We start from the raw sequence: 13,704 nt of genomic DNA, 5'->3' as shown, positions 1-13,704 counted from the left end.
GCATCCAGCCAAAATAATGTAAGTGAAAAGGTTGTAAAAGTGGTTAGTCAGAGGGGAAAACAAATGAAGAACCTTTTTTGCCCAAAATCGAGAAGGGGTAGAGTGAAGGGACAAAATATTAATCTGGGACGGTCTCGAGTGCTTATTATTTTCTGGGTAATACAGTATAAATAGGAATTGTTTGACATTCTCAAGTCGTAAAAGTTTAGGACAGAAAAAAAATCTTGAATGGCGCATGGCGTTATAAGAATTCGGGTTGAAAACTGTTCATCAGGCATAAATTCCCGCTTCTTTTGATTTAGCGTAAATTGAACTGGAGAGTCCTCGAGCGTCCTCATTGGCCCGATGAGGATGAGTGAGTGAACTCGATACATAGTACAACGTCTACCATTTATAACACGAATTAATTTTATTGACTTTATTGTCATCTACACGGCTATAAATGAGTATTTCGTTGTGTTTTAACACCAAAAATACAATTAAAAACTAGCGATACAAACCAACGTTTCTGTGTCTTCATGACGCCATTGTCAAGTTATTGGAAAATAGGAAATACATAAGGGGCGTAGCCAGGATTTTTCAAAGGGGGCTCACACTGTCAAAGTGAGGGTATTCACCAGATTATGATGTCGTTTTCACCACCTGTTGTAGGTTGTTTGCTCAAAAAAGGCTAACAAAAGGGGGGGTCACGGGCACCCCAGGACCCCCCTAGCTACGCCCCTGTACATACACCTTTAATAACTCGCAGAATTTGCATTCCTTATTTTTCATTACCTCAGTCTACAATGGCGTCATGAAGACACCCAAACGTTGTGTTTTATCGTTAGCTTTTGCTTGTTTATGCATGCTAAATAGAGATATAAAACAGACATCTTCATCAAAACTTAAAAAACCCTAAATCTATCTACGAGCGTAAAAACAAAACCCGTTTTACTAATAGGACGAAATGCCATGGATAAAAGCAATAAATGTTCACACCTTCTACAGTATATCTACAACCATGGACAAATTGCGTTGGAAAATGAGCAAAAACATGAAACCATAACCGTAATACCTTAAGAATAAGTGTCAGCACCCTCATTTCCCCTTTCAATGTTGGAAAATGGTAAAATACAAAAATTGTGTTAGATGAAAGTGTTATGTCATCATTGCACGTACAGGAGTGGGGAAGGGGTGGGGTGGGGGGGGGGGGTGCAAAATGCGTATAGAATGACGTTTTCTAATTACTGTGACCAAGGCTGTAGATACCACTCGTAAAACTGAGAGAAGTTGCCCCCAATACCGGGATGATTCCATTGTGTAACTGAACAGGCTCTTGGGCTTTCTGCTTTGAACAATAAGCCAGTCCAAAAAATATATAAACGAAAATGCGAATATAACTTCAAAAAGTCTGAAAGAGGTAAAAAATAAGTCATTGCCTTTAGACCGAATCTTTTCAATATTGGCTTTTGGGATGGACCAGATTTCGAAAATTTCATACCAATCCTCTAGAGTCGCTACAAGTGAGACGGGTTTTACTTTCTGGTTCTATTCTGTGTTGTCTAATCAGACTTAAACTATATCATGATACCCAGTATTTGCTACAGGAGGTACGTCTTACATGCCATAATGGCTCAGTTTTAATACTACCTAATTTTCCTTACTTGAATAACTATATACCTCCACTACCGTTTTGACGTTTTTCTTCGAGTTCCTACAAGCTCTACGTAATGTTACTCAGTGGGATTTCTTTTTTTCTTTTTAATTAAGCTTTTTTTTTCTTTGTCGCATTTGTTTTTTGTTTGTTTGTTTATTTGTTTTCTTTTTTGAAAGGGGCATTTAACTCAGGCTTCGGTAGAAGCACTCCCTGTTACGGGATACTATAGCCACAATCATTAATTAAATCACCAAGGGGCCTGTTTCTCGAAAGTCCCGGTAACTTAACGGACCCGTAGCCAAATTTTAAGATATAAATCTCAGGAATAGTACTGCGGGTTTTAGCTCAAAAGCCGGTCAATTCTGTTTCGTTTCCTGACATTTTTAGTGTGAATGTCAAAACTATTAATACCTAGATCTTGGATGTAAAAACAGCAAACAAAAAACAGCTTTTCGGGATCACTAGCTACCGGGACTTTCGAGAAAGGGGCCCCAGATGCTAGTCCATCACATGTCACTATCTCTAACATTTTGGTTAGTTATCCCAACCATACCCCAGTACCCATTGGCTCTCTTGGGTGGAGACAGGTACTGTGAGAGTTAAGTGCCTTACCCAGGAACACAACACAATGACCCGACCGGGCTCAAACCAAGATCTTTGGATCCAGAGTTTAAAGTACTGATCACTAAGCCATTGCGCCTCTCACTCGAAATGATTTCTGTGTAACTAACACTTTTTGAAAGCGTTCATACAACATGAAATCTGAAGTCTACTGTACTCATGCTGCTGCCTACTAATAAGTGTCTTAGGGCCTCAACACCGAGACTTTCCGCAAAAATTGCTATCGTTCAGTTGGAAGTCCTAAGACTGATCATAAAATGTTATCCGGCGACTGTATTGAACCAATCAACTATTGTGTGCAGCAAGTGTTTGACGACAAGTTTCCAAAACTTGAAAATTTAGTTATCGACAATAAAACTACTAGCGCGCTTGCATGATGCACACAACTTTCAAGCCAGTAAAGTGCATCGAACAAGAAACGTAAATTTGGTTCAACAACAGGTGATGCATGACTCCGTCCAATCAAAACATTCACCCACGACTGATTACAGCCCACCGATTTCCTTTCCATTCACACAGACAGCTGGAGTGAATGGTAGTTACCTTTTTGCTTTCACCTCTTACCTAAAATTTCTAGTTCATAAATGTAGCAAGCTGACAACTGAGACCTTTCTTTTACTGTTTTTGGTTTTAGATTTGTTTCTTTTTTGTTGTTGTTTTTTTTTTTCTGCTTTTTTCATAACTTTTCATTTTGGTTACGTTTACGGGGTAATGTTCAAATGAACCCTAAGACATCACAAACACAAATATGTACGATTATGGATAATAGCAAAAATAAATTCTTGTTTTTCGACAACTTCGACATTTGAAATCTTTATAGTATTGATAGATTTAGAACACGGTCAACTAACAATCTGCGCTTACCTACCAAGTGTCCTATCCCTAGCTATATAGCTATCAACTAGGCTAGCAGGCTAGCAACGTTTGTCAATGGAATGTCTTTTCAAGTACTGTCGCACGTTTTTCTTCAATTTTGCTTCATTTATCGGTGTTAAATACAATACCAGAGTTGCAGTACACGACATGAATATTTTTTTCCTCTGGAAAATGCACTTATTATATAACCCGCAACTCAGTGCGCCTTTTCCCTGTGTTAGAATGAAGTTACGCAAAGAGTGGCCTTTATTAAGGATTGTCTAAAACCTAAACCAAGAGTTGTTCTCTCAGGTATATTATCTAAACTTATCATAATTGGTAAATTTCTACCTAAAACTAAGAAAACCTAGACTATGTGAAAGTTCTTAGAAACATATGAAAATAACTTCAAATACTGTAAAACACGTAACGTAAGAGTGGTGCGTTACAGTACTTTACGGTATGATACGTTACGTTACGCTATTGTATGGTACGGTACGGTACCGTATGACAGCAAAAGGTCCAGATCACAGGTATGTGATCAAGAACTCAGGATAAGACTGCCCGTTTTCAAAGATGACAAACAATGCTGGATTAGCTGTGTTATCGCAGCACGAATCGTGCAACACATTTGGCTTCGACGGATCCTTAGGTGGAGGTCGAGTCAGGGAACTGTCACCTCTAGCGTAAGAACCCACCACTACTCTAGCCAAGAACATTTGCTTACAACCTCGAGAAACACCGTGATTTGAATAACGGTGTGAATAGTTGGGTTTACAAGCAAAATAACTTCCCTTTCCATAAGATGTGCCATGTTTTCCACACATTCGCCGGTCAAACCCTTGCTGGCAGATGGCCTTGGCAGTTTCGGGGTTTGTGCCATGGAAAAGTTGCCGCTCCTCAGGTTCTTTGCCAGATTTCTTAGCCATGCGGATTTTTCTTCTGCAAATTGCAAACGAAGAAAAAAGGACAGAGAAAGCATTTTATCACACTAACTATTAATACTGTATGTTAATGCAATAATGTTGCGTTAAGTTCCGGATCGATTCCGAAAGTAACGGTTTCATTGTTGTATGTGAATCTCCTCGAAAATAGCGGCGAACCCTGCGAAAGTAGTTGCTCTGTGGAAGTAGTAGCAGGAGAAAGCTGCTAAGTCCCTTTCGAAAAGTTTCCTCGGAAGAAATACTTAACCGCCTTATGCACCTCTTTGTAAACAACTGAAAGAACATGTCCTGAAATATGAGTATTTTTTTTCTGAACATAAGCTAATATGAAAGCCTGCAAACTGACCGGCCCTTGACCGACTTACTGTACGTATGGAATCCACAAATCCGGGTTCTGCACTCGCTCGATCCTGATGATTTCGTGACTTCCATCCATGGTCTCTTGAAATGTTTTCTCAGTCTTCTTGTATTTATCAGAAATGGTTTGCAAAACCACACAGGAGTAGTCTTTGCCTTCAGGAATGGGCGTCCAATGGGTTGGTAAACTTTCTGATTCAGTGGAAGCTGAGCTTGTTGGAACGGCCATGACGGCTGCTCTCCGTCTGATTGAAAAACAAGAGATCATGATTATCATATTCTTTTGAGAAATAAACCATTTCTTATTTTGTCTGCTTATTTGTTTTCTTTTCTTGCAACCTACGCAACACTGCCGCCCTCCCTGGGAGAGTTTTAGTACCTGTTAGGGAGTTCAGGCTCAAAAGGTCCAATTCGAGAGCTTTTGCAGTACCTTTTAGGGTATTGTGCGGAAAAAACAATATGACAGGAGATATTTGATAATCAACTGTACGAGTAAAAGGTATTCGAAACAATCGTCTTTAATGCTATTAAAAATTATGCAAGTGTCAGTTAATGCGTTGTTTTAGAATTGGTACCTCTTAGGGGTGAAAAAAATTCAAGCCACGCCCACGAAAGAGGATCTTGGTATCTCTTAGGGGTTCTTTTCAAAATTTCCGTCGAGCACCCCTGTATATTTTAGATGGGACTTCCCTCGGGCACTGAATTTAATTACCTTTGAACAATGTCTTTCATGTTCTCTTTGGAAACAAACTCTGCAGGTCTTCTTCTAACGGGTCTTTTGGTTTTATGCACATTGTTCTGTTGGCGCCATTCTTTAAAGTGCAAAGTGTAGTGGTGATGGCCTGCACTAAATGCATGAGTGTCCTTTCCTGCAAATGAATTGCAGCGATGATATGTTGGATGACTGACACATTCAAGAAAGAACAAACTCATCTGGCACTCCCTTCCATATACTATCGTTAAGGTCATGTACTCGTTTACTCCTTAGTACGTAACTCATGGTGCCCTCGCTTAATTCTTACTTAACACATAGTCCATTCTGATTCTTACCTACCACATTCTTTTGTGTTTTACCTAGTAACCACAGTCCTTTTTGTTTTTGTTTCCTATTTATCAAATGGTGCCTGATACTTCTTTCTTGTAACTGATAGTCCCAGCTCTCATTTCTACCACACAGTCCCTTTTGCTTCCTAGCTGCTTTCACTGATCTTATCCACCACTTTCTTACCAGTACAGTTGTCGTACCTGCTACATAGTCTGTTTCAAAACACCGACTGCTTGTAGTGTTGACAGCATGTCCATCACCAGGAGTGTCATATGACTGCCACTTGCCAGTCTCATCTTGCCAATACCACTGCCATCTTGTGCTAAAAACATGGCCAGCTGCAGCAATTACTGATGATATGGTGGAAAGTCTTCGAACCCTTGGAAACTTAGCATTTGAAGCTGATATAGCTAGAACAAAGATGAACTGGTTAGACATCGCCTCTGAGTGGAAACTACTGTCTACAGTTTGGGAGAGCTTCTTTAAGGGGACACTGAGTTTTTATCCTGGTGGACATAACATGAACATTACATTATTGTGCAGTTCCAGGAAATATCTGTATCCACCCAAAGAAGCTCACTGGAAATTTTAATGGGGAAGGGTTTTTTCTTTCTGGAACGACACATTACTAACTTTAGACAGGATAATAATGTCTCCCAAGACCTCCAATACAATTTTATTCAAGGAACGACAGGTAGAGTTTGTGGACACCCTCCTATAGAGAGGCAGTGGCCTACAGGTTAGCTTTACTCCAAGTTAAGTGGCTCAGGTTTGAGTGATGGCCCTAGGAAAGACACTTCACTCTCACAGAGCTTCTTCTCTCCACCTGGGAGTAAAAATGGGTATTGACAAATTTACTGTTAGGGTTGGGGTAACCCTGCAACGGACTTTCATATCATACAAGGGGAGTAGATCTTCTTCTAGTCGCTTAACTTTCCCTCCCATCATGATCAGGAGGTTTTATATGGTCCTTAATAAGTATTTCCTTGGGAGGTCAATCATGATACATTTGTGCTAAGGAGGGACTTGCTTAATATGTATTCAGCTGGTCTTAAAACCACATGGATACTGGAAATAGGGCCAAGATATATAGCAGTCTCTATAATGCAACCCACTCACCCACCCTGAGTCCCCTCTTTGCTCTCAAATTTACCACGTAGCAGATACATACCAACAAGCGCTCCAGAGCCGAGTGGAACAGCAGTCATGTCTTGAAAACGGACATGGCAAAGAGAACCCTTAATTGTCACAGTTTCCGAAATGTCATTTCTGACATCACAGTAAGCACGCTCCAGTGTCATGTTCAGGTCAGTTGAAAAGCTCTCCCATTTGTCATCACCCTGTACAGCAAATTCCCACAAATAAGGTAGTTCTGTGTGACAGTGGATGCAGCTGTTACCATAGTTACATTTGCCACGTAAGTGAAATCCACAAATTTCAGTATCCTTGCCAGTGTTATTATTTGCTTGAATGGAAGGAACACCAATAGCATTTGCTGATGAAGACATTAACTGTTCTGGCCTGTCACCATCAGAACTTGTGCACACAGTTCGCTTCCTTTCTCTTGTTTGGAGACGTTCCAGGACTTTAAGTTCACTAATGTTGCCCATATCATGTTCTTTTAAAATTCTTCTATTGTGTGAATCGGAGAAATCGTGTTCTCTCTTACACTTTTCACCAAATTTGCAATCACCATTAATGAAATGCTCACACACGTGTAGGCAGTGGCACTGTTCGCCTTTTTTGCAGGTTGCTTTGCTGTAGAATTTACAGATCTCTGGTAGAGAGTGAGTGGAAACTGATCTCTGCGATGGTGGTGGCATCGGAAAGTTACCACCAGTATTGCTCACTGGGCTCTGTACCAGACTTCTTCACACAGGGGTAGCATCTCCTGCTAATCAAAAAACGAAGAGAAAGCATAGAAAGAGGTCAACAAAATGTAGAACAAATAGTTAATTAATGTTGAATTATCAATAAAATGATGTGCAAAATGAAGAGTCCCAGAAAATAATGAGGGTTGACAAATGGAAAAAAACCCTGGTGGGGGGAGGGGGGTGGGGGCTTCCATGTGTTTGGGAATGCTCAGTGGAAAATTTGAATTACACCCCTTACACAGACCAATCTGGGTGTGGGTGTGGCTTTAAAAAGCTTTATTGACCGCTAAACCATACTACTGCTTTGAAATGGACAGAGAGCCAGAGTTGATGGTGTAAACCAGAACAGTTGACCTGCACCACGTTAAAACCTCTTTTATCATTTGTTTGTTATGGAATCGCGCCCATTGAAACACGTCGGCTGAAAAAAGTGGGGTACCCGAGATGCTTTGCTCACCCATAAAGCTTTGCCGCCGTTTTCAGTTCCCTTTGACTTCAAAACCAGAACTCCCAAAAGGGAGTTAAATAATTCTCCCTCTCAGTCCATTCGAGACAATAGGAGCAATTAGTATTGTGAAAAAGTGTAAAAATGTTCTTTTCAATCATTGCTAGCTATGAACTAAGGAAACAAAGCAGGCTTATGCAAAACTATGCGAAAAATATTTCACTACAAAAGACACGACAATCGACTGCCGCGTGGAAATAAACACAAGCTGCGTGGAAATATACACGGTACTGAGAGAAGTTTAAAAAGCTGTTTTGATTTTGATGTTCAAGTAAAGAGTGAAGTGAGAGGGATGGATTTTTTCTGCAGTGGCCATCACTTAGAAAATCCCGCTGAGAAGGAAACCAGTGGTCACTTTGGTTTGCCGACACCATTTTGTCAAGTAGCTTTAAGTGCTGCGTTTGCCAGTTTTTATCACGCTGTTTGGTAAATAACTGGATCTCACAAAAGGAGTAAGGCGAAAAGGACGAGTAAATTGTAAGTTTTTTTCTCTTATTTTGTATAGACTATTTTTGAAGAAAGAAATTAGGTCCACATTTGTTTGTGCTTTCTGTTGTTTGTTAATTTGGTGATATCGTACGTGCATTTGAACTGATGGATACGTTCACCAAAAGCTCTAGACAAATTGAAAAGTTTATTTGTTTGCTCCAATTGACAATTATTATGGACTTGTTTACGCAAAGCTCTTGCGTTTGTTGAATTTAAATGATGACACCTAAGATGTATTTCTCAACAATAGTAGTTAAATCAAGATGGCCTTCCTAATTAGCACCTACTGTTATACGATGAATAGATTGAGGCTTCGCCAGCAAATTTTAGGAACAATGGTTTTGACATTGACATATACTTGGGATTTTAATGATTGACATCTGTCAGCATCTCTGCATCTAGTTGCACATGCCCTGTTAACTTTTTTGGAAGCTAATTTACATGTTCAATTGACGCGTTTCAATGGGCGCAATTCCGTAATGTCTTGTTAAGGTAATCTGCATGGTCTCTTTTATTCTTGGGAGAAGAAAATTCACAAATGGAATAAAAAGGCAGCATCATCATTGATAAAATATTTAGTCATTGATTAGTCAGTTAGGCCCACTTCATATGTCGCATTTCTGCTCTGTTGAATTCAATTCAACCAATTAAATTGGACAGAAATTTGATGTCTGAATCGGCTGCCGCATTTCTGCTGCATGTTCGAGTGGGCTTTGCACATTATCCGACAGAGATGCGACAGCCATTCAAACGTTGAATTTCTGCTGTGTCAAATCTAATTCCACATTATGTTAATGTATTGAGCATGCGTAAATTTGGTCCCACCAAAGAGAATGAAGAAACTTGGCCACTCTCGTCCCAACGCAACCTGAATATATTGCAAAACAAACTGCTGTATTGTCAGCCTTCTCCTTCTCGATCCATTGGCGGATAATTTTTCACAAAATTTAAATCCTTCGTACCTCAGTATCTCAGTCCGCCATATTGAATACTCTGCGTCTGAAACATTTTCTGCTGACTGACATACCCGACAGCATTAATTCTGAAAAAAAGTTCGAAACAAGTGTGACGTATGAAGCGACAGTCGCATTTCTGCCGCACTTAACTGAATTGAATTCAACACGGCAGAAATGCGACGTATGAACCGGGCCTTAACTAATTAACTTAATTAAAATTGTGATTTGGGAGGAAAGGGTACAAGATGAAAGAGAGAAGAGTACCAAAGCAAACAATGTTTGGCAACCCTCCCCCCCCCCTCTCCCAATGATAGTCAAAGGGTTGATCAAAAACTGGGTTATTTTCGATAGAAAATGAAACATCAAATGAATCAACATGAATAAAACATGACATTGAAATTATCATCGATTCTCACCATCAGAACTGGCACTCAAAGTCCTCTTTCTCTCTCTCCCCTTCAGGCACTGAAGCACTCTACAGACACCAATGCCATCCATATCATATTGTTTTAGAACTGTTCTATTATGCTCATCAGAAAAATCATGATCCCTCTTACATTTCGTGCCGAATTTACAATCACCATCAACAAAGTGCTCGCAGACATGCAGGTACGGGCAAAGCTGGCCTTTCTTGCACACCCCTTTATTGTAGAATTTGCAGATATCTGGTACAGACCGATTTGCTGCAGCTCGCTGGATTTCGCCTTCGTCTACGGTTATTTTCAGAATTTTCTGCAGAAGGGAGGAACTAAGAAAATCAAGACGGAAGTGCCTCACCACACGGATCGTGTGCTCGTCGCGATAATCGTGCGATCGTTTACATTTATCACCAAATTTACAGCTTTCTTTGACAAAGAAAGGGCATAAATGTAACAGATCACATCTTCTATCAGTACATCCACCGGTTTCTCCAGCTTGAGGACAAAACTGTAGAGGTACATCCAACTTCACCACTACTTTGGATTTCTTTTGTCTAGTCTGACTGAATAGTTGCGGAAACCTGTTCACGAATTCTAACGCGCCATAATCTGAGACAAACTTGCGGTTGCGTTGGGAAAGAAGTAATACTGCATGGCCCAGCCCCAGCTCCCCTCCATTTTCTAAGAGAAGCTTTACAAATTCTTCCAGTGCTGTTTTTAGTATGGCCCTCTCCATTTTAGCTTTAAGGCCTAGCTTTGCTTTATAGATTGTTTCAGAATTTAACAAAATAGAAAATACTTCCGGGATTTGAGCCTGCAAACGTCCCGTCCCGTCACGGTTGGTGAGCCATCAAAGACGTGAAAGCGCGTCATGTAACCATCGCGTTATGTCACACCACTCTGGCCATATCCCTGACACTAATGTGCACTGACCTTTGTTTCTGCACGTCTTCCATAAACTCACATTTCTTGTTCTGGACACTCACCTATCTCATGCTCTGGACATTTTTAGTACTTTTTAAATGATTTGAAGTCAATTACACAGAAATAACAATGTTGACACATTACACTGTAAAATATTCAACTCACTAGATTTTGGTTGGTCAAATCCAACAAAACTGGCAAAACACATATTGTATCACATAATTGAGGTTTATTCCCCTCATCCTATAACCTCTGACAGTAATCTGATATGGATTGTTCTACTATCTCCCAGGCCTTAAAAAAAATGAAATTTCCAAGGCAAAATCAGGAAAAAAATCATATTTACATATTTTTAATATGTTCCTAATTAGGATCTTGAAAAAAAAAAAATTAAAATTTTCCACTGGACAGAGGTAAGTGTCTCGGTTCATGTTACAAGCTATGGCCCTGTCTCCTCTAAACTTCAACTTTTACAGGTCACTCTTCCTTTTCCTCCTTTTGGCCTTCTACTGGGCTTGCTTGTTCGAGAATTTCCGAGAAAGCATCATCGAAACAGCGAATTCTTACCATGGAGTAGCCAAGGGATGAAAAAGGAAATTTTACCCGAGTTTTTCACTCAAATTTCTAAACGTTTTTCTACATATTTCAAGCTCAATTAGCACAATCACTCCGATTTGGGTATCATTGGAAAGATCTCTTCCTCCTGCAGATCTTAGGTATGAGAGGTGCCTTTTCATGTAAACGCTCGGAGAATTAGATGGCTCTGGTGATGGCCAGGCAAGGATGGCACGGGGTAATCCTTCTACAACGGCCAATTTTTCTCCACATATATACAGGCCCTTAGTTAAATTAATTCCACTCCATGATAGGTAATACAAAGTGTTCATTATCAGTAGTATTTAATATTCAAGTACAGTTTATTTATAGATGCATGGTTCAAATCCAAAAAATTCGCCGTAATATTTCCCGTTTTCTAAAAAAAACGAAAATGTGCATAATACTTTAAAGCACTGAGCTGCAAATGAATGTACCACATTTTCCTCGCTTTTAAGGGCCTCCACAGACTAAACATTTAGTTGTTGACAGGAATTTGTTATTGACAACTAAAAGTTATCTACAAGTACTTCTGTCTGATCCAAGCGTTCCACACATTGGAGTGTTGGTTGGCGATAACTAAGTCAGGCCAGCGAGAGCTTGGGAACTAATGTTCACCACACATGCTCATATAATGCAGTACACTTTAAAAATGGCGGGCGTATTTACATGTAAAAATGATTGGTTTAGTTGTCGACTACTAAACCAATCATTCCCACACACGGGAAAATCGGTCAAAAACGTAGTTCTCGATAACTATTAGTTGTCGACAACTAAGCAGTTTTCCCTTTTCGAAAAGGGAAACTGCCTAGTTGTCAACAACTCGTCTCACAAAAAGACACAACTGATATCCCACCGACATTTGACCGATACTCAATTGAGATGCGTCTGCGCAATAACAGCCGATAGTTGACCAATAGTTGGTCGGTATATCAACAGACCACTGACCGACTATTGACCAGCTAGCGACCGAGTGTTGAGCGACTCTCGACCGACTGTCGACTGACATATCAGCCAACACGAGTGATATTTGCGTGACAGTTGACTGATACATCACCGACACTTGACTGATATCCCACCGAAATTTGACCAGTACTCCATCGAGATACGTCTGCCCAATAATGAGAGATAGTCGGCCAATAGTCGGTCGCTATATCAACTGACCACTGACCGACTCTCGACCAGCTATCGACTGAGTGTTGACTGAGTGTCGACCGACTATCAAACAACTCTCGGTCGACATATCGGTCGACTATCGACCGACACTCGACCGATATACCGACCGACATAGCGGTCGAGACTACCTACAGTAAACATGATCCCTGCAGGCTACTAGGTCCTCCCCACGCAGGGAAGGATGAGTTAAAGGTTAAGTCTGCATATGAGCCAAGTGGCTAATTAAGCTGGAGCTTATCCCAGTTTCTGTACCGTGTATATCTACTCCACCCCGGATGGGATAATAGTCCATTGCATGGTTACCCCCTGCATTAAATTCGCCAGTACCCATTTATACACCTGGGTGGAGAGAGGCACTGTGAGAATAAAGTGTCTGGCCTAAGAACACAACACAATGACCCTGGCCAGGGTTCACACCTGGACTGTTCGATTTGGAGCCAAGCGCACTAACCATGAGGCCACCATGCTCCATGATTTTAAGAAGCCTACTTTTAACTTTACTCTACATGTATTAGAAAATAATGAACACAATGTCAGACTAAAACATTTATTTCAGAGAACCATATTACAATACAATTACTAGAAGTTACAACGGTAAACCTGTTTCATTTAAATCTACCCATATTAATATAGGTAAACCAGTTACATGAACTAGGAACAAATGTAAATTGAAAGTTAATTTTAATATGTTGACATTGAATTAAGCAGACACTCTTCATTAAGTCTGGTCCAAAATTAGCATCTTATATTTCCCTTAACAAAGAACTCTAATTCAGGGGGGGACCCCTATTAAGGCAGCCAGTGAACACACATGGATTTCCGGCTTATGAAAGCCGGAAATCCATATGTGTTTTCAGGCTACTATTTAGGGGATGTAGGATTGTTAAAACCTCTATAAGCACATACCAGCCTAAATTTACAGTGCAGTATTGAATTAACTGTTTAGCCATGATGGATGGAAGAGTCAATTGAAAATTGACAAGCCCATACAGAGTTTGAGAAGACAGATTACAAACAACATCAAAGTTGTTCAAGAATTGAATTCAGGATAGAGATAGCTAGGTAACAGCTAGTGCAGAAGTTTATTTCACTGTGCAACCTTAGTGAAGGTCATGTGTGTCTGCTAAATAGAGGTTTCACTGTAATATATAGATTTAGCCAAGCCTAAAAGGGGAGCTCCTGGGCAGGGTTGTTCAAAACCTGATTATGCTAAACCAGGATAAGTGAGGATTTTCATTTGAGTTTTGTAACTTTGCGGGGAGGTTTCTTGTATATTTTTAGACTGTCTGTTTTGAGTTTCAGTAATATA

The 13,704-nt window shown here is 40.2% G+C and overlaps 2 protein-coding genes across 2 annotated transcripts; both read right to left on the bottom strand.

Annotated features, from left to right (window-relative positions):
• Positions 1-390: 390 nt before the first annotated feature.
• Positions 391-7,349, bottom strand: LOC149117261 (protein mono-ADP-ribosyltransferase PARP12-like). Its single transcript, XM_089276986.1, has 5 exons — positions 6,630-7,349; positions 5,659-5,868; positions 5,126-5,282; positions 4,422-4,658; positions 391-4,054 (listed from the first exon to the last, which is right to left on the bottom strand). Exons 1-5 carry the CDS (start codon positions 7,279-7,281, stop codon positions 3,640-3,642), a joined length of 1,671 nt encoding a protein of 556 aa, XP_089133112.1. The 5' UTR covers positions 7,282-7,349; the 3' UTR covers positions 391-3,639.
• A 2,335-nt stretch (positions 7,350-9,684) lies between these two features.
• On the bottom strand, positions 9,685-10,437 carry LOC149117260 (protein mono-ADP-ribosyltransferase PARP12-like). The gene has a single exon (XM_089281175.1). It carries the CDS (start codon positions 10,435-10,437, stop codon positions 9,685-9,687), a length of 753 nt encoding a protein of 250 aa, XP_089137301.1.
• Between the last annotated feature and the right edge of the window lie 3,267 nt (positions 10,438-13,704).

This window comes from Orbicella faveolata, unplaced genomic scaffold, assembly GCF_042242905.1.
Source record: "Orbicella faveolata isolate gen_17 unplaced genomic scaffold, um_ofav_v1 contig_12, whole genome shotgun sequence".
Taxonomy (NCBI): Eukaryota; Metazoa; Cnidaria; class Anthozoa; order Scleractinia; family Merulinidae; genus Orbicella; species Orbicella faveolata.
This window is presented reverse-complemented; position numbering and strand designations above follow the sequence as displayed.

Coding starts and splice junctions, on each gene's coding strand:
- LOC149117261 (XM_089276986.1), bottom strand. CDS start 7,281: ATGCCACCACCATCGCAGAGATCAGTTTCCACTCACTCTCTACCAGAG. Junction 5,869..6,629: donor CGGCTCTGGAGCGCTTGTTG/GTATGTATCTGC, acceptor TCTTTGTTCTAG/CTATATCAGCTTCAAATGCT. Junction 5,283..5,658: donor TGAAACAGACTATGTAGCAG/GTACGACAACTG, acceptor ATTCATTTGCAG/GAAAGGACACTCATGCATTT.
- LOC149117260 (XM_089281175.1), bottom strand. CDS start 10,437: ATGGAGAGGGCCATACTAAAAACAGCACTGGAAGAATTTGTAAAGCTT.